Consider the following 21,206-nt stretch of genomic DNA (forward strand, 5'->3'; position numbering starts at 1 on the left):
TGTTGATATGAATAGGCACAAAACCCAGTGATCAGGTTGTGTTTGATCCTTACTGTGCAGGTCACATCACACTTGGAGAGATAACTGACTTACTTTCTCGTTAGTAGCATTCCTTTGAGTAATTCAGTTTACCATGAAAAAAAAGTATGATCAATCTCAATATGTTCTGAAGGTTCCTAGAACTTGAAACGTCAGCTTTGCCACTCAAAGAACACCAGCTGTCCTACAGCACTTATAAAATCTGAGCTTTGCACTGAAATTTTATATTGTGACCTAAAGAAAACCAATTATTTGAAGCTTGCACATAGGCTCATTTTTCTGCTTGCAAAATAAGAATTATAATACCCTGAGCCACAGGAAGGCAAGGTAGCTTTCACAGAAAAAATGTTTTTGAAAGAAAATAGGTAACCGTGTGAGTTCTGTACTTCACCGAAATGCTAAGCATTTTATAATGAAATCCTTTGATAATTATTGAAGTCCTCAGTTAAACATAAAAGGTATTCAAACAACACTATTCACAAAGAACAAGCAGCTGCAAAACTCTTTGTTTCTAATGCAACATGTCTAAATCAATAGGTTGATTTCCTTACTGAAAACAAAACTCTACCTGCTTTAAAACACAGCTCTTTATCTACCGGGATCTTTATAGATGGTTCTTCTTTCTTCTCTATGAAGGCAGTGAAGTTTGAAGTCTGGTCTCACTCTACAGTTTCCCCCTTGATAAGACACTAATGAGGTTTCTGTACCTATCAGTTTTGCTGAGGCAGGCAAAGAGGGAGGAGTTCAGAGGACAGGAGTGTCACATCTCTTTTAGAGACCTGGCCAAAACTATGAGCCAACAGGATTTGTCTGAAAAATTTCCTAAGCATGTTTGGTGACTGTACTTGGTAAGAACCTGGAGAAATATTTCTCCATACTTACACATGCAAGTAGGAACAGCAGGGCAGCAATCCCTACATCACTTCTACAGAGCGGTCTTGCTTCCAAGATGTATCTCCCTGTGATTAAGGACAGTATATGAGGCTTTTTCTACCAGTCTCCGTCATTTCAGTACTGTTGTATTATCTCTTCTTCCCATTCCTTTTATAACACAGCTAACAATCTTAACATAGAAATGCCATTATTTGGTAGGATGTGATTTTACATTTTCATCTATGTTTTAAATAACTGGTCTATGGAAAGCAGTTTTTATATGCTGCTCTCAGAGACTAAATGATTGGTGTTTCTAAATCCTGGCCATCTGAAGGAGCCTCCCAGGAAAACTGTCTGAGTTGTCAAACATTGTGAGTTGCAGTAGTCAAGGATAAATAGTGTTGAGCTAAAGAAGGAAGTTCACAGTCATTTCCTCACAGGTTACCAGCGGCCAAGCCCTGGTACTACTGGTGTGTGAAGGTGAAGCCATTCAATATTTCACTGGCCCTCATGGACTGATTCATCTTAAGTGACACTACGGGTCTTCACAGCTGGTTTATTGAAAATAACTGTCCCCCCCCCCCCCCCCCCAAAAAAAAAAAAAGGAAGATCATAACAGCCCTTCATATTGTAGTAGAGGAAAACTAGCTGCAGGCAATTCTTGTTTGTGCACTTTGAAATAATGTTAGAAATTGGGAAAACATAAAACAAATCAAGGTAGTTAAATAACATTTGCGACAGTAGATGAAAATCTATTCTATTTTAGAACATGGCAGATGTCGGTGAGAAGAAAATAAGCCCTGTTCCAATTAAAATAATAACAGCAGGCTAATTGCTCTATGGCAAAATTCCCATCTACCTCAAAAAGAATTTTAGGAGTTGGATGATCAATGCTTTATTTGATTGGCAGGCAACCACACCAACAAAAATGTAATTCATACATGCCTGAATTTTTTCTCTTGAATCATATATTATGCCACTTGAAGAAATACTTGAAAATATTAAACATTTCAAGGTACTGGTGATCTGATTATTAGACCTAGCTGCTGCAAGCAGGATAGCATTCACATGTACCCTTTTAAACTCTTGATCTTGTCTCAGTAGGGAGCTATTCATCACCTGTCTTCAAAAGCATGAGTGAGTACAGGGTGCTAAGCCTCTGATCAGTGTGGTCAGTGTTGGTAAGGAGGGGGGAAATAAACAGGTACACTGAGATGCTCTTTTAAGGCATACCCTCGTGTACAAACATAGTATTAGTGACAGAGTGGATGTTTTCTTGGTTAAACCAAACTCTGAAGGGAAATTTTTAGTGAACAATTAAGAAAACAGGACTCAAGTTGTGCTGGTTAGTCATAGAGTATAATTACATAAATGTATGCACAGGCATATAAGCCAAGAGATGACATTACATCTTGGTGTTTGGTTCAGAAGTGATTGCTTTTGGATGCCATGTGCTGGGTTGGTATCCCCAGCTGCTGAACTGAAGGGGCTTCCAGATGGGCAGTGAGAATGATGACTTGACTGTTGTGTGATTTGGCTATACATAAACACTGCAATTGCTACAAAAGGCAGCCTTTAGTTTAATTGTTCTTAAAGTGAATTTTCAACATTCCAAGTTAAACTTGAGAATATAGTGCCATGGCACATAGAAAGTGTGGGATGTTCTGGCAGTTTTAATTGCTTTTACAGTAAAATGATGTGAAGCCAGGATCCATGTGCATGTAATATGGAACAGCAGGATGCCAAGTAAATTGCATATCTTATTCGAGGAAACAATGAACAGTTAGCAGTAGCAATATCCTGTCTTTACAGGTTTATTCTGAGCAATAGTTTTTGATAGAAAAAGAAGGGAGAAATCCTGTCTTTTTGCTGTGATTATGTTCAGCACCACTGTGACTTGTATCAGTTTTCAGCTGTTAAAAATGAATACAGTTGAGAGGCAAGAGTTGATGGGATAGACACCATGCAATTGCGGCCCTTGTAGAGTGAAAAATGGGTAAAACTGACGGACAGCTAGACTTTATCAGGAGAGAAGGGAGAAACAAATAATTTGGTGGTATGGGAGGTTGAAAATATGAGCTGGGGGATAAAGCTATTACATGTTTGATCAGGAAGTTGATGGAGGCAGAGTGCCACAGAGTGGGCTTGGTACACACGTACTGTTAATAACAATAAAGGGCAAATCCTTAATGTCTGAGCAGATATTTAAGAGCAGTGGCTCATTATTTATTTATATTTTTTTCACCAATAAGGGTATGAATCATGATTGCTTGTGATTGTTATGTGAAAAGCAAAGCTATTGCTGATTTATTTCTGAATTTATTTTTGCATCATGCGCTACTGTAGTAATTTTCACTACTTAATTAATTTCAAGGCAACTGCCTTTATTGAGACAAAGTGTTCAAAAAGACTGAGCAGTGCTGCCCAGCACAAAGACAGATCGCTACTGAAGAGCTTGAATGGAAAACTGAGTTAGGAGATGCTCCATGATATATTTGTTACTCTGTCCCTATAGAACTCAGGAAAACATTCAGCCTGAGGGTGAGATCACCTTAGTTTCACCTCTACTGGGTCTAGAAGAAATTGTATTTTTATTGTACTGCACCTAACCCTAAAGGATGGGACAAACTGGATTACAGACTCAAGTGTGGTCAGATGCTGTCCAAATTCCCATAGCATTAATAACTCATTATTTCTTAATCTTCAGTATTCTTTTTTTTTTTTTTAACCTCTTATAGTACTGGATTTCATAGTGATACTGCAAATTCTGCAGTATTTGTGTAAAATGCAGCATTTTGAAACCTAGACAAAAGCCAGAGCTGTACAAACAAGTAGTGTGAAGCCCAGTCAACAACAGCTGTTGTTGGCAGTTTGCTATATACATCTCAATGACATTACAGGAAGATCTAGAATCACTTGACTCTTCTCCAAATACCTCCCGTGCTGCATTAGACAAATTCTTCAGTGTTCCTATTCCCACAGCCCCCACCTCAGTGAAACAGCTCTTATTACAAATACGTGATTTCCTAGTAAAGGTCATATATACAACAACTGGAACTCACATAAGGCAATTAAAACAAATTTAAAAAATTTAGAGAAATAGAATACATTCCTCCCCACAAATACTATCTTCTTCCCATGATACTTTGTACTTTGGTTTAGTGAAAAGCATTGATGTTGCTGCTAAATGCCTCAAATGTTTCCCTTTCAAGATCAACAGCATTTATTCTGTTGTTTTTTTTAGCAGAGATTCTGAACAAAACTACTAAAATATTGTAGACTGGTCTTTTTGCATTAAATAATCTCAAAACGAATATTATTAAGGAGGAATGCTACTAAATGAAAGCTAACATGAGAAGTCCTCCTTAATCTCAGCTGTATATTAAAGTATGAGAAATTGACTTGGATCCAAGGACAGGCATGGATATACCATAAGCCCAAAGAGTAGCTGCTGAAGTTAATTATGTTAAATCTGTATTTATTTGGTGAAATATTTTGATGTTTGTAGGTGTCCAAAACATTGGGAAGTATAGATGGTTTGCCTGGAAGTTGTTCAAGGCCATGCTGTATGGGGCAGCCTGATCTAGTTAGTATATGATTCAGTGGTTGGCAACACTGTCTGGGGCAGTGGGGTTGGAACTCTGAGGACCCTTCCATCCCAAGCCATTCTGTGATTCTATGATTCCAAGTGTAATTTCAGATTGCAAGAAATAGAACATCTGAACATTATTAATTTTTCCTTGGAAGAAAAAAGAAAAAGCCAAATATTTCCTGTGTATGTAAATAAATTCTGATCTAGGTTAAGCAGCATTTCCAGTAGTGACCTCTATACCAATCAACTTCATAAAAACTCTGGAATTATTGATAACAAAAGCCTTTCCCTGTTCTTCTTGAGTTGAGGAGCACTACATTTTGATCAAGTGTTATTGTTTGTCTGCAGGAGCATGACTTGTACCAAATTTAGGATAATGCTGAGCAAATGTCAGTTTGAGTTTAGGACTGGCTTGTAAAGCCAGCTTCCAATTGTGCTGCCTCAGGAAGGACATGAACTTGTTTCCTGCAGCAGTAAGCGAGCCTACTGCTATTTTAATTTCTGTACCAGAAAGTTCTGTTTAGTTGTCTAAATTATTGGAGCATGTTGTTTCAGAGCATTAGGGAGACTATTTGGTTTATAAATGAAAACTGGCAAGCTAAGGAGATAAAGACAGAAACTATTGCTTTAGTCATCCTGGAATGACATTCTTTCACGTCCTATGCATTTTTTGAAAATGAATACAGAACAAAATCCCACATGATTATGTAGGTTGAAAGCATTTTTTAAAATACCATAACTAGAAAAGTGGACAAAGTGGACCAGAATGACATGATTTATTTAACTTTTCAAAAGCTTATGACAATATTTCTACTGAGAGGGTATGAAATGAAGCAACTGTAGGGAAACACTACATAATATAATGAATTTAGAAATGAGCAAGACAATATGACAAATGTCTGAGGGATGCCTTGTCAACAAGGTAGCAGGCAGGATGGCCACTGCTTTGATCAGGGAAACTGAAAACACAAATTAGAAAACTAGAGCAGGTCACTTACTTTGGGTAGGAAAATGAAGTCTGAGAACGAGCAGGGATATTGGCAAGAAAAGCATGTAATGTGGCTACAGTGTAAGCCAACAGAGAAAGATGAAAAATTATGCAGGCTTCATTTGAATCTTACTAATATAATTTCTTGACTTCTTGGGGGCAGTCATTTGAGCTAAGTGAATTATAGAATACAGAAATATATAATACAGAAATTCTAGCACTTGAGATATAAAACCATAGGTTAATAGATTGAGATATAGTTTATTGCAGAGAAAACAAGCCAAGTAACCTATATTTATACATCATTTATACATCACGATTCTCCTTTTCTTCATTTTGCACAGAAAATTATAACTTTTGATATGCTAAAAAAGAACCTACTGCTTTACTCTTTCTAAACATTAATTATTTTATAAGCTTTGGGTCTTTTCTGTATTACAATGGCTTCTGGGTAGTATTCGCTGTCAATACAGCTATTTTAGCATTGCTGTATTTGTCTGTTGGATGACACTACATCATGGAGTTTCTTACACTGCAGTTGATGTCACTGTCATCTTGTGAAATGGCAGATGAAGGACAATCTGTGAAGCTTCTAGCTTTTCATCTTTTAAGGGCTTTTTTTTACTGTTTCTTTAAAAATGTTTAAGTTGAATAATCTCAGTCCTACAGCTGTGCAGTGATATTCATTTCTACTGGGACTCAGAAAAAACATGGGCAGCAAACTGCAGAATCAGAAGTGTTATCAAAGAGTCTGTTTCTATTGCATGTCAGCTCAGAGTTCATGAAAGGCACCTCTTCCCTTCAGCCTTCACCACTGCTGTAGTACTGACTTCAGTTCAAATGCTGGCTAGAAGTAATGGCTATTTAGAACATTTAAAAATTAGTCTTTGCTTTTGATTTCTTCTTTCCTTTATTATTAAAATAATTATTAAATTAATAAATGGTTCATGTTATCCAGAAATGGCATAAGCTCTGGCATGCTTATGGACCCTGAAAAACAGGACAGGCTTGGATGCAGGTTAGGCTTTGGGAGAAACCCTAGATTTGATTGTATTTTGTGCTTCTAAGTACTTGACAAACAGTTATACAATTATAACTATGAATTAATGCACGTTTATGTTTACAATTGAAAACAATAACAATTGAAAAACTGCAGTACAAGCTTATGGAAGCACTGTGAAAGCAACTCAAAGTGTAAATGTGTATTTCTGCATGCTTCTGAGATAAAGGAGTTATAGGAAATGGAATGTATGAGACAAATTCTAAATTATCTGTATCTTATATTGTCAAGATTTAGGTAACATGAACCAACTATTTCTTCCTTGTCTGTAGCTCTGTGTTATTGCATACGCATTGTGAAGCCTACATGATGTATTTCAATGCCAATCTGTAGACATTCTTTCTGGACACCTGGTGCCTATGTTTGCTCAGAGCAATATTAGTGACACAGTTCCCACTGACATTGGTGAGAAAAAGCTAAAACAAAACATCAGTTGGAGGGCTTCAAAATCCAGCCATAAATTCCTGGGTGAGATAACAGCAATGATCCCTGCCCTTATAACTTGATACAGTTTTGTGTATTTTATATTCATTTGACTGGGAAAGCCAATAGTTGTCATAACAAATCTGCAAGCAAAAGAAGGCATATAATAATCTCTAGGATTATTATATTGCCTTCAAAAAATCACTAATAACTGTATAAAATAAACCACCTTAACAATGCAGAAGCAGGCTTTCAGAATAATAAGAACTTAGATTAATCAGTGTTAATGTTGGAAGGGAGGACTACAGTCATTTAGCCTGTGGACAAAATAATTTGCCAACAGTGTATGCATAAAGCTCACAACTGCTGTTCTGAGCTGTAAGTTTGATTTCTAGAATAATACCCACTGCTGAGGGAAATGACTGGGAATAACAGTAGATGTGCCTATGAAATCTTGGCTCTCTAATTTTTAGCCCACGTTTATTTTACCTCAATTATCAGTTAGTGGGATTGAAGCTCCCTGTTCTCCATAGCAGATTTTTAAACAATTAACTGGTCTCACGTGTGTGCTGTGAAAAGCGGTGCATGCCCAAGCCAGCAGCAATGACACTGCAAATGCCAGGCAATCTGGCCACTCCTTTCTTAAAACAGAGCATTGGCAACTGCTCAAGATCCCAGCAGCTACACTGATGGGCAGTAGTTCAAGCAAAATTATTTGTTTACATTGTGATTTTTTTAATGTATGTAGCTACGCGTTAAAAGCCTTTCAGTTAGTAACTTTGAAGTGCACTGCAGCACCTTGTCAGTGGATACCAGTGGAAGGCAATGTGAATATCAGTCCGATGAGTTTTTATCACCTGTTTTTCATAAGAACAATATGGAAGTTCTAAAATCAGGCCATCAGTTAATTTCATGCTCTTTGTTTGTTTGTTTGTTTTTTTTTTTCCTGCTATGAAATTGTAATCTGGTAAATAAGTTAAGAAAAACAGGTTCTGACAACTGTACATATCTGAACATCACGTTCGGAATGTTTGTCCCTGACTTAAACACCATCAGAGATGTTGGAGAAGGCCCTCTGTTTTTATTCTTTCTGCCTGTGACTTGTCTAATTATCATTGCTTCATAAGCTTGCTCAGTTAAACACAAATTCTCATTGTTAAAGATAACACTGCATTCAATCTAGAGAGTAAACAACTTCTTTTCCAAATGGGGAAAAAAAAAAATCAACTAGAAGGGTATGTTTGTGCAATTAACCTCATGTAGCAGCAATATTTCTTACAGAAGTTCACTTGTCTTTTCATGGGTGAGGGGTATGATGTGGGATGTGTCAGATATTTTTGTTTTCAAGTATTTTTTTGAAGGCATTGTTGCACTGACTGGAACTGGTGACTGCATTCCATGCTGTCATTGTTGTCAAGGAAGAAAGCGTACGGTTTTTAATAGCTTAGGCTCCAGTCATCTAGCTCCCAGTAACTTTTGAAACTCACTGTCCCACCTTTCAGAGAGCTGTAATCTTTTACTTAATTCTTGCAGTTCTGAGGCTGGTCTATACTATATAACAAGAGGAAGATCCTAATCATTTGTACAGCTTACCCTGTATTAAAATTACACCAGGGGAACAGGAGAGCTAACTAAATATGTATCCCGACAGGAAATTCTGCATGGCCCTATTCACGCTAACCAAACTCCAACTTCCATTAATAGCCCTCCATCTGGAATGTTGACTTCTGCCTTCTTCCAGTGCAGAAAGCAAAAGCCTGCAGAGAGCCCCTTTATCTGTGTTCCCTGTGCAAGCAATTGATTTCACACACCAGCTGATTTTTAACAGATTCCCTGATGTGAACTCAAGCACTCTTTTACCTTAAATAGTGAGAAGCCTGAACACTTGCCTATGATTTATTTTGCAGAAGGTTTCCTACATGCTCTCCTCTGAGAGCTGTACCATTTTATAAATACATAAATTATGTTACCAAAGCGGGGTTACAACAAATTGTTATGCTCCCTCAATACTAGACTATCAAATAAATTCCATTGGAAGTTATTTCTAGCACAGCTGCCTGTTGAACTGAGGGTCAGAGGTCATCTGTCAAAAAATACTGGCATTGTTTCTGTTACCAAGTCCTACCCTAAACTATGAGGGAACATCTAGATCTGTAGAAATTATTCTGTATAACTTATTCTGTATAACTCTCATCCTACAAGATTTAGTGCTTTTCTAAGAGATACTCTCCTGCACGTAGTTAAAGATATAACAAATGGTTTTCAGAGCTAAAACCAAACTGCCTTCAGAATTCACGTGGCTCCTGACCCTCTTTCTAAATTCAAAAGATACAAGAGAATATGAATTGTAATAGATGAAGAAAAGCTTCTATTTACACTACAGGTCTTCAACTCATTTGTGTCTTGTACCAATGACAGGAAGGGATCAAAGCTGAAAGCCAATGTACCCACAAAACCTTTGATGAACATTACAGCAGGCTGAGGCAGAGCATTAAGCATGGAGAAGAAAGCTGTGATAACATTCTTGTAAAAAGAAAACAAAGAACAGAAATAAGCAGTACTGAATATAAGTGAAATAGGTAGAATATTTCTAGCAAAAATTTTCGGATAAAACTTTCAGATTCAAAGAGGATTACTGAAACTGTTTTCAGTGTATTACGGAGTGAGAAATTTAATAAGTAACTTGAATGTAAACTGCATTGCCCACATTCTAGGTTTCTTTTCTCTAAGGGCTCAGTGCTCACACAGAATTTTGTTCGTTTTAGAAGAGAAGACCAAAAGAGCACAGAAGGTGGAATGTAGTAGGAAACTAGTGAAAGGAGTATTTTTACATTGCCTAATTGGCCTCTTGCAGTGGTAGGAGACAGAAATGACACAGGCATTATAAAAGGTATATTATTACTGAAACACAGTGGATGGTAGAAAGAAGGAAATGACCTGACAGAACAGAGAATTTTAAAGTGCTAGTCTTGAAAATGTGGATGTAAAGTTTAATTTGATTTTGTGCTCAAAAGTGGGAGGGGAAATCCAGTGGGAAACGTAAAAAAAATATTTCTAACAGAACAGATCAAGGGGTAATTTATAAAAAATATCTTTTACATGTAAGCAAAAGATAATTGCAAGTTATGGTGAAAATATTTTACATGTTAATGTCCTCATTTTGTGCTGTGAATGGCTGCAGTGGACGTGTTATGCTATAAGTGTTAACGTGTTCGTTATGAATGGACGCAACAGTTCTTCCTTCACACAATATCACAATGGTATCTGTGACTGCAGTGTTCCAGTCACATTTAGGGTTATTGTACCATTTTATTATTTATTTAGATTACCACGTGTGTCATAGTGACAACAAGGTGGAGAGAGATATTTACTAGCCACTAAAGGAAAAGATTTCAGTTGTGTTCAGATGGGATGGTACAAACGCTAGCTTGTACAGTAGGGTGGATGATAACTGTGCTGGAGGATAAAGGAAGCATGCATAGTGATAGTATTCACAAACTCTTTTCCAAGAATTGTAGGCTATGTCTAAGTGATAGAAGGCAATGCTGTGCGGAGATGTATGTGGTTACCAGGAGCAGAACAGCCATAGTAGTGGTTACCTGATGAAAGTAACAGGTAATTTAAGAAGTAGGATATGTTTATGTCAGTGAAGTGCTGAGCTAGCACAATAGCAGTGTTTCCTAATTCTGAGGTATTTCATAAAGTTCTTGAAAGCTCTATTGGATAGTCGTTCTGTAATTGTATTAGAAAACAAAATCCTTGAAAGAGCTATTAGAAGCATTCAAAATGATATTCTGCACATGTAAACGTACTAGGGGAAAGATACTGTTCTCACACTAGCACTGTTTTGTGCATTGTGTTCCCTGAGTCAGACAATATGTGAGTAGCTGTTCAGCTTTCTTAGTTCTTCACCAACGCTGTAACTGTATCTAACTACTGTTGAACCTAAATGCTGAACTAAGGCTTGAGAATGCTAGAGAAAAAAGCCACAGTGGTCCAGAACATTAGCTGCATCACTTTTTGCTGGCAATCTGAGCATCTCCTTCATTCTGACACTTTCCTGAGCATTCACAAATATTTACCTTTATAATGCATTAAAAAACAAGAAGGGGAAATCTTTTGTTTGTTTTTCATGTAGTGAATCTACAGAAAAAATAAAAAAAGGAGGACCAAAAAAAATGCTCCAACAATCAGAGGGTAATATTAGATGGCATGATGAGAGAACAGTCCACTCAGTTTCATTTCACCCATTTGAATCCAGACTGTTTAGGATTGGTATCAGATCACACATTCAGCTGCCTAGTGCATAAGGAAATAGAAATATTAAGCAGCAGCCAAAGCTACCAGCTTAAGATTCAGGAAATAAGGAAGTTACATACCAGAATATCACCTAATGTAGTTATATTTTATCAGAGCTGTGAGAGTGAGAGCTTGCTGGAAATACTTAACAATTCTGTTGATGTAGTAACTTGCATAAGTTGGTATCTGAAATTCTTCCATTGATCAAATGTCAGCAAAAGGATTTTGACATAAAATCAAGGTATCATTGAATATGAAGTTTTCACAGGAAAGATCCACCAGCAGTAATCAGAACTAAAATTCACTTCTAATTTTTTTGTTTATTTTGGGATTTTAACATAAAAAGCATATCTGAAATGGGGGTTTGGTTCTTCTGCTAAACTGATAGGATGCAGTTTAATATAGGAACTTTTGCTCATGGATGCCAGATACTCTTGATCCAACTCAAAAAGTCTATCCAGAGATGAAGTATGTTTTCCAAGCTGATTTCTTAGCACGAGGCTCTTCTAAATAAATAAATAAAATAATAATAAAAAAAATCTTCTGTAAATCTTACTTTAGCTTCTAATTTCCTACTTGTAGTTAATATTCACCCAGAGGACCCTGCTTAATTACCTTAAGATGAATGATTTAAAATGACTTGAAGAGTATATAGAGCATGATATTTTAAACATCTCTTGCAGTTCATTTCTCTGCATGATAACTTGGCTTAATTGCTTAGCTTTAGCTCCAGATCTGTAAAAACAGCCCTGTTAATTTTAAACATGTATTGGCATTCACAGTGCCAGAAATGGATAAAATCTGGGACAGTGTGCCTGTCAGAAACAGCATTCCCTCTCTCTTGTATTCCTAAATCAGTTTTAGACCATGTGCTCGTCTATGACCAACCAAATAGACAGATTTTTTTTTTCTCCTTCTTTCTTTCTTTTTTCTTTCTTTCTTTCTTAACATTTACTTCTTTTTTCTACTTTTTTTTTCTTTTTTTTTTTTCTTTTTTTTTTTTTTTTTTTGGCTGTAGTTCTGAGGGGTTATAGGGCAACATTTCAGAAGCCATGTATTTACTTAAATCGTCACACTTTCAAAGTTAGAAATTAAGGTAGTGCTGTAGCAATTCTTTTCCCCTCAGCAAAGAATTACCAACCTGAAGGTTTTTCTGCACACATGCAGGTGCACAGGTGGCAAGTTTCCAAGCTTGACCATACTCTGGCAGACATTAGTATTTTGATATGCTGAACTTGCTAACATAAATCATATAATCAGAATGTTTTGAAGCTTTGGAAGTGTATATGGTGCACGTGGTTCTGCATATACACAGATTAATCATCTCCCCCCCATATGCAATGTGTATATATTTATAAACAGTTTGCTTAGGAAGGTTTCTACGTATGCTTCATTCATATACATACCTTGGTATGTTTTTCAAAATATCTTGCTAATTAGTAATACATGAATAGTGTTGAGACTCCATGTAAAACCTGGCAGCAATGACAGCATGTATATGCATGCTCTAGTTCTGCAGTTCCACAGGAAACAGCAGTTACAGAGACAACCTCGCTCTTCTGCCCCAGTTTTTCTGCAGAAGAGCTATCAAACACAGCAGAGATGCACAGACCCTTAATTAGCAGTGGCAGCTGGGTGTCTATCCATGTCTGCTGAGATCTGGTTACCTGTTCTAAGCTTCAGCTTCTCTTTCATTGCTTTGAATCACCAAAACGAACAAAAGTGATTGTAATTTCCCGTCCATCATCTTATTCCCCCTGCACAGAATTTTTTCTTATGATTACATAAGGATATACATTCAGGAATCTGCAAAAAGACTTAGGAGCTATGCAGTAAACCACAAGATGTCTCCAGAACTGCAAAGAAAACCTGTGGTCTCAAGGTTCCCACAGAGAGGTGCCTATATTCTTTGTTTGAATTGAGAAGTTCCAAAGCTATTAGAATTTGGCTCTTTCCAACACCAAGAAACAAGAACTGTCCTGAAAAGCCAGCATGGTAATCATGGTGAAAGCAGACCTAATGTGCTCCTGCAGGGCTGCACTCATGACTACTGTATTTTTAAAAGAACTGAGAGATAATTGAGAACATATTAATTCACTGGGACAGTCAATAGGAAACCTCAGCTCAATGTCCTCTGCAAAGCAAAGCTCATATTTCTGACTTCTGTGGAGAAGGGCTATGCTGAGGTATGGACAAGTCTAGGTTTGAGTGAAACTATCTGTAATATTAGAGTTTGTATTACTTTGCTGCAAAAATAAATAAATAAATAGCAAGATGCAAGGCATCAGATGGTATATAAGTGAGTTCCTGAGCCTCTGGTGGAGAAATGAGATCATGCAGGAGAGGTGGTGGCTAGCAGTCCCTATTCCTGGAATTATTTCAGGGAAGGGAGCGTGGCATTTCTAAAAATTATTTCATGTGAAACTGCATGAAGTACCACTACCACAAAATCAAGTGCAACTAATCGGTCTGCTTTCTGCCAAAAAGGATGCAAATGCCTTCAATGAAGAGAAGATTCTTGGAACTAGATTGTCACTTCAGAGAGGTGGCCAGCAATGGCTCTCATCAGGTCTGCAAGCAGAGTGGAGGTTCAGATCAGGCATTTGCTTACCACTTCCTATCGGTAAGATCTGCATTGACCCTGATAGCTAGTGGCAGGACCAGAGGACCCATGCTTCTCAGAGGGAAGCAGGGCAATTTAAAGGGAATGAGTAACTGAAAGTCCTTTGAACTCATAATTCAGAGCTAATGAAAGAAAGAAGGAAAGCAAAAGGCCTAAACCAAAATCTGGTGTTGGACAGCTATATGATAGCACAGAAGCTTCAGAAATGGATTATAACTTATACTTTCACCAGTGTATTGGTAAATCACAGCCTGGAGCTAAAGTTCATGTCAGTGTGCAATGCTATTGAAAAATGCTTTTTATAACCAAATCCAGAGAAAAATTTATATAATACTGTTCCATGGGGAATTTTTCTATGACAGTTGACAGCCATTAGGCTTGTTTGATGCTAATGAGGGCAGACAGCTCTATAAGCTATTTCCCTCACCCGCAACTATTTCACTTCTAAATTTGTGCTCAAAAGCTGGTTTCCAGCTTCAGCTGCTTTTTTTCATTTTTCTTCATTTCTCTGCCTAGTCTGAAAGTCATTTTAATGTTTTGCATAGCCATAATAGATTCTTTTTTGAGATAGGATGCTGTCCTGTCTTGGCTGTTTAAATAAGGTCCTCAGCCTTCTTTTAATGCACTATGTTTCTCTCTCATTAAAGACAGTCTTTCTTTTTTTTTTTTTTTTTTAGAACACACACAGACTTACTAACATAACAAGGTTGAAACCGAAGCACTAGACTTATATAGATTTTTAACAAATAACAGTACTATATCCATTTATACACACCAGATAAAATTCCAGTTAAAGTGATGACTTAATCATCTTCCAGAAAATAACTAGTAGCTGAGTGAATGGCTATCACTGGAGTAGGAATAGCAGAGATTTAAAATGCATGTCTGAATAAGGCAAAGTAAAGACCCAGCTTCTCTTATACCATCTTCCCACAATTAACTTTGGTCTGGTACAAATCACTAGTTTCTAAAATACAGGTTCTTCCAGTAGGATGAATTATGTCTGATGGAGAGTACATAAAAAAAAGTTTTCTAGTAAGGATAATTACACATTATAGTGATTTATTCAGAGGTCAAATAATGTAGTTATTTGAACCTTACGCTACAGTTCTTAAGAGCTAAGTAGTTCACTGCAAAAGTCCAATGATGATGAAATATCAGTATAATGTCTGGAAAAGAAATACATCTTAACACTAAGAAATTGTTTTCAGCTGGATTTTTTAAAGGATTCTTAAGGAATCCTCTTACTAGATATCTAACAGCAAGCTCTAAGCAGACAACAGTGACATGCTGGTCTAGACCTTCAGCTAACCCACAACAGCTTTATCCTGGGGTGCCAGAGGTGGAGGGGAGAAGGGTTAACCTTTTATTATACGTAACAAGAAAGTATTTTTTCAGAGCATGGTAGGTGTAAGGACAGCAACCACATTAAAAGCATTAGAACATATTAGTCCCATAGTTTTTAGGGTTGTATTTTTTTTTTTCCCTATATTTCTTTTATTTACATATTCCATCTTCAATATTGTGGTATTTAATACTATTTTCTTTCTATTCTTCAGAAGCGGCAATTAGTAAGGTCAGGTTTTCATGGTAGATCTACCAACATATTGCTAAACATAATTTTAAACAGAGATTACACATGGTTGTAAACATATCAGGTATTTTCTACTTGATTATAATGATATTTACAGATCTGTTAAATTTGAGCTACAGTCCAAAATGTTGGATATTCCAACTTTATTGTTCCAAAGAAGAACTTTTTCAATAGTAACAGTTAGACCTTCCTGTTTCATAGAAGTACTCGAGGTAGGACCCTCATTTTCTTCCTTAAAAACAGAAAACAGGATCAGCCTCTGAAAGTAGGGATAGCATGCCTTATCTGAAAAGATAAAACATACAGAGCAGCAAAGAAATATATAAGATACATATTGTATAATATTTATAAAGGCCAAGGGCAGGGTGGGGAGATGTGGAAAATGAATTACATCTAAGCAACATAACCGATAAGATCTGAAACTAGAAGAATGTGGTTTTCTATTAACTTGACCAAAATATGTCAATTATAGTGTGAAATATCTGTTGGAGCAGCCTTTCCTTTTTCTGGTTGACCTTGCCTCAAGGATTAATTCCTTCAGAAATTAGGTTAGTGTAATTCTATTTTATGCTTTTCAAGTTCTTACCCTGCTCTCCTCCTCATAATATTTCAGTGCCTTGCAGGTTCAACACTGTAATCAGAAGGAGAAATGCAATACTTTTTCTTGCTTCCTTTTCCTGAAGGAAGTAGAGTGTGCAGATGTCTCCAATGTAGGTTGAAATGTTAGTATTACAGATATAAGACTTCCACCAGGAAAAGGTGATGAGTCCTTCACTGGTATTAGTTGGATCCTATAGCTTTGAAAAAACTATCTTTTCCACTGATGAAAGGCCATGTAAAATTGTAGAGATTTTTTATTTTTTTTTCCAAAATGAAAAGAAAGTTCATCAGCAAAGAAGGAAGTGGGATTTTTGAGTGAGAGCAAACATGATGCAATGTAAGAAAACATCTGTTATGTCCATTGATGTTTGATTAAAGGAATAGGACTGGAAGCTGGCAGAAACACAAACAGATTTCCCATTGGGCAAAATAATTTCCAACAAAATGAACACATTAGAAGTAACTGTTGTCAAAACTCATAAATAATGCTGGTCTCTAAATAGAGCACTAAGAAAAGGAACAAATGATGGGAAAATAACAAAATGTTGAAGTTTCAAACTCTCTGTAGAGGTGTGTAGTTTTTTAAGTGGACTTAGAATATGTGTCCTCTGTTTCAAAGTCATGTGCTTTTAAAAATGCCTTTTGGTAGGAATTTTTACTTCCTTACTTGTTCTGAAGTGTGCATACTTAATCTGTTTCTTAATCTATTTTCACTACTTCTTTCCTGGGTACTTCTTTTACTAATTTATTCCCTACCAACTTGGTTACCCTAAGGATCTGCAAAGACGGTTTTCCATATGCAATGAAACTTATAGAAATATCTTGTGAAGTGAGATATGCCGTATGTATTCTTTATCATCTACTGGAAAAGATATCCTCATCTTCTGACCATAAAACTAGCATTGCATCTAAGTCCCAAGGCTCAACTTCACCACTGCATCTTATTTTGCTACAAGGAAAAAGCAGCTGCCCTGGAGCAGCTCTAATAAGATGCAAACTACAATTTGAATTCCAATTCTAGCCAAATGCCCCACATGCTTTCTGAACAAAAGACAAATCTTCCCTGAAAACTACACAGGCTTTCTGTAGGAAAAGTACTTGAAAAGGCTATAGAAGTGTTACAAAGCACATGCTTTCCTAATAATTTAAAGCAACTCCCAAGACCTCCAGTCCTCTGAAGTCCTCCTCTCCATTGTCAGTGACAGTCCTCAGATAGAACAGATATTCTCTGGAGAAAACAACTGAAGTATTTATTGGGATTTTCATTCTAAAATTACAAAAGGTATAGAACTGCATTATGACTACCAACATCACTGGATGACTTTGCAGTTAAAGACACTCTGACCAGCACATAGAATTTGTGATATCTGCCATGAGGAGAATGTACCATAATTATTTAGGCTATTATAAGAAACAGAGGCAAACTGTGCTATTATAGTACCATACGTACTACCAAGTTCCACACGCTGTTACAAAAAGACTCAGCTTGTAATTTAGAACTTTTCACTAATTCAACTCTTGTGGACTGCTCATTGAATTAACCACAATTAAGCACTTATGTACTTCAGGAGCACTTAGTAGCCCTACTCCCATTGTCCTCATCTAGCTTTATTTATGCATGCAGCTTCTGGTTTGTTTTGTGGTTAGAGGTAGTCTTTCTTGCACTGAGTACTGCAGAAGTCTGTATTCTCACTAATTTCCCAGTGGTCTATTTACATCCCAGTATTCTCATCACCAAAATTTTAATTTAAAATGTTAAAGTTTCTAGGACACCACATAATAAGGCATATTTAAATCATGATAAGATAATCTGTGGGCTTTTTAGTTACTAGTGTATTTATATTTTGTTACTATATATGATTTGTATATATACCCATGTATATAGTTATTGTTGTAAATATTATACGCACCTTACAACTCCATGCAAAAGTTATCTAGTAACTTCTTTGACAACCAGTATTAATTTACTCCAAGCTGAGATCCACTTTCTTTTAGTTTTGTTTTTTTTTTCGGCTTTGCTCACTTCCCAAGACAAGCATTCAGGAAGTACGTAACTATTTGAAAGACTATGAGACTGCTGAACTGAAACAAAGGAATATAGAATTCATAGCAGCCTAAGCCAGTCTAAAGGTTTCACAACCTTTTATCTCCACACCTTCAGAAAGTGTAAAATGAATGGCTAAATCTGGTATCACCATCTTGAAAATACGTAGCTAGGAAGATAGCATGAGTCCTTGCCAATATTACCTCTCATACATACTTAGATATACCTACAAGCACACACCCTTTGCACCCTTTGACTCTCGTGTACTGTATTTAGCATAGCAGTTAGGAACTGTTATAGATTTCTACAGAACAACAATGTAAAGAGTACCATATTATATTAAAGTACACCTTCATTTCATAGATGCAGTCAGAAAAAAAAGGTTTGTTTTCAGTCAACGTAGTTATGAATACTTAAAGCATAATTTGAGTCACATTAAAACAAAAGGAAACCAAAGAAATCAAATGTAACCACAACAGTTTTCAGAGGTATATACTAGAGGACTTACTGTAACAATTAGCCCTTTTTCCTGGAAATATTTAACCAGTGGAACTGCATTTTGCTTGAAATTCATTAGTCTTCTTTGAGTAGCTTTCAGGTTATCATCAGGTCTCCCTTGCTGCTCAGCACGCTTCAGTAACCTTTCTTTGAGCCTTTGATTGGAACACGCCAAGAACACCACCAAATCCGGGGTACAGATCTGTGGAAAAAAGCAATTAAAGAAACCTGTGAATAAGTAAGTTGGCTGCACTGGAAAACAGGATTCAGCAAATCCATTACTAGATAAGGCTCAGTTATGCAATATTTGCATAAAATGGATCTTAATTAAGTAATTAATTTTCTATTGTATCTTTAGGTGAGGATTAGAGTTCATAGGCTTGAGGAAGAGCTACTTCTTTTTATTTGAAGGCCTGCCTATTTGTCTCATGTGAAACTGTAAGGAAAATTTTGAAGGAATTTTTTTACTTCATTCCGGGAAACTTGTTTAGCCTTACTTGCTGTTTTCACTACCAGAAGGTTCCTGCAGCTAAAATTCAGATCTTTATAAAGAGCAAAATATAACATATTATATACATATTTGTTCTAACGCATGAGCATGAAGTCATTTCTGCTGTCCATACTTACCTAAGAAAAAAGCCTTTTTTATTTTAGTAAAAAAAATTAGCTTACTATTCTTGAAATTACATGATCTAATTACACTAAAATTTATGGTGGATGATCAAGAGCACCAAACAGATGCACTTTGCAAAATGTTTCCTATGCACAGAATAAATTTCTTTGTTCTTTTGTTAATTTGAGGCATACAAGTATATCACCAAAACATCTACATGTGTTCTAAAGGAATACAGAAGGAATTTATATCTTCTTTACACAAGTTGTTACCAATATATTACTGTTGAGGGCCAGAATGAAAATGTGTTTCTGAATATGCTTTCTATTTAGGTCCCTCTGTCCAGTGATCTCTAATTACATAAGAATAGCCATACACTAGACTGAACAGTTGAGACTAGCAGGATTCCTGTCATTTGAGGGGATACAACATGAAATACAGTCTGGCCTTTTCTATTGGTGGTGTAGGCACAGAAAGGCTCCTCTGGAGTCAAAAGAAACAAATACAACTTTTCAAAATTGCAGTGATGGTCATTAGCCCTTGTTTACAAAGCAGTTCACTAAAGGGCAGGATATGGAGGAAGTAGAAAGCAGAGCCTTTTTCCAACCACAAAGGACATTCTGATAAGCAGGAGTAGCAAGTAGAATGGTGGCCTCTTTATCATTACTGAAAACTAAACGAGGTCTCAAAGCAAATCAATTTATATTTTATTCACATTGTAGATGATTGGAGACATGAGGACTGAAACTAAAACCTAAATCCTAAAATATTTTTATCTGAGTATACATCAGAATTTGGAACAACTATTTCCAAAACAGATACTTCAACTTTAATAAATAAATACATAATTTCCCTGTCTTTTTAGCCTGCTTTAATTGACAGGGTTATTTCATCCTTTTATGGGATGAATTAATTATGACATTTAATCTTATTACCATGCAGTAGCTTTAGGGGTGCATAATTATTCATGTGAAAGACTATGAAAGTAAGCTTCTGTGGTAGTTTATGCAACATGGAATTAAAGTGAATAGCTTTATTTAGTATTTCTACTTCTGCAGGTTCAAGCAGCCATGAGGAAAGATGGTAAGAAATCTTCAGGTGAATCTGTAGCTTCAAGCTGTAGTTGGCCTTCTTCCCACTTTCAACACTTACTCCCAAACACCTTCAGGACTACCACCTACCACATACTCAGGTCTATGAAGTCTCACTAGACCTCTGGTGTAGAACCTAAGGTCTTGCTTATCACGTAACTTCTCATACGGCATCATATCTCCTGTTAAATGAGTAGTCCTAAAAGAAAAAGAGACAAGGGAAAGGTCTCCTCTTTGACACAAACCTGGGACTGCAGCTTTCCACAGGCAGCCTCAGTTCTTTAAAGAAACTGCGGCTGAGTAATCGCAACCTCACAGTGAGGGAAGGATCTGAAAGTCATCGTGACCCATCAGGTGTGTCAGTTCTCATCTGCTTAAATCCAGCAAACAAGACAAATTGCAGCAGACAGTTCTTTTCTAAGAAAACAGGAAAGCATACTCTGGGCCTATTTTTTTTTTATTATTTTTTATTTTTTAAGTTTCTAACTGTAAAATGAAGATAATAATGAGGTACAACATTGTAATTGCCATGTAAAATTAATTAATTAGGCTTTAATTATTCCCTATTGCTTTTCAAAATGGAAAGTTCTCTACGGGAACTAAGTATTGTTCTTAATTTTCTGATTAGTAACGGTAACAATACAAAAGGCAATATCAGAATCCCAAGAATTAAAGCTATTTATTCTGACAGTCTGGCTTTTGTAATTTCAAATACATTTCATTCACTGAAATAAAATGTCACCAAGAACAATGGCTTAAAATGCTTAGTTCAAAAAGCCTAGTTTTAAAGGAAGTATTGTTCAAAACTTTTTTTGGAAGTAGAAAATGAAGTTAATTCAAGCCTATTTGAGATAGGAATACAAAATAGT

General features: G+C 36.4%; 1 protein-coding gene across 1 annotated transcript in view; it reads right to left on the reverse strand.

Moving 5' to 3' along the window:
• Window positions 1–21,206, reverse strand: part of AK5 (adenylate kinase 5) — an 82,521-nt gene that overhangs the window by 43,912 nt on the left and 17,403 nt on the right. The window contains exon 6 of the mRNA XM_072343655.1: window positions 18,644–18,835. Within this exon, the coding sequence (XP_072199756.1) occupies window positions 18,644–18,835 (192 nt within the window). The remainder of the gene's footprint in view (window positions 1–18,643; window positions 18,836–21,206) is intronic.

This window comes from Excalfactoria chinensis, chromosome 8 (assembly GCF_039878825.1).
Source record: "Excalfactoria chinensis isolate bCotChi1 chromosome 8, bCotChi1.hap2, whole genome shotgun sequence".
In the NCBI taxonomy this organism is placed as follows: Eukaryota; Metazoa; Chordata; class Aves; order Galliformes; family Phasianidae; genus Excalfactoria; species Excalfactoria chinensis.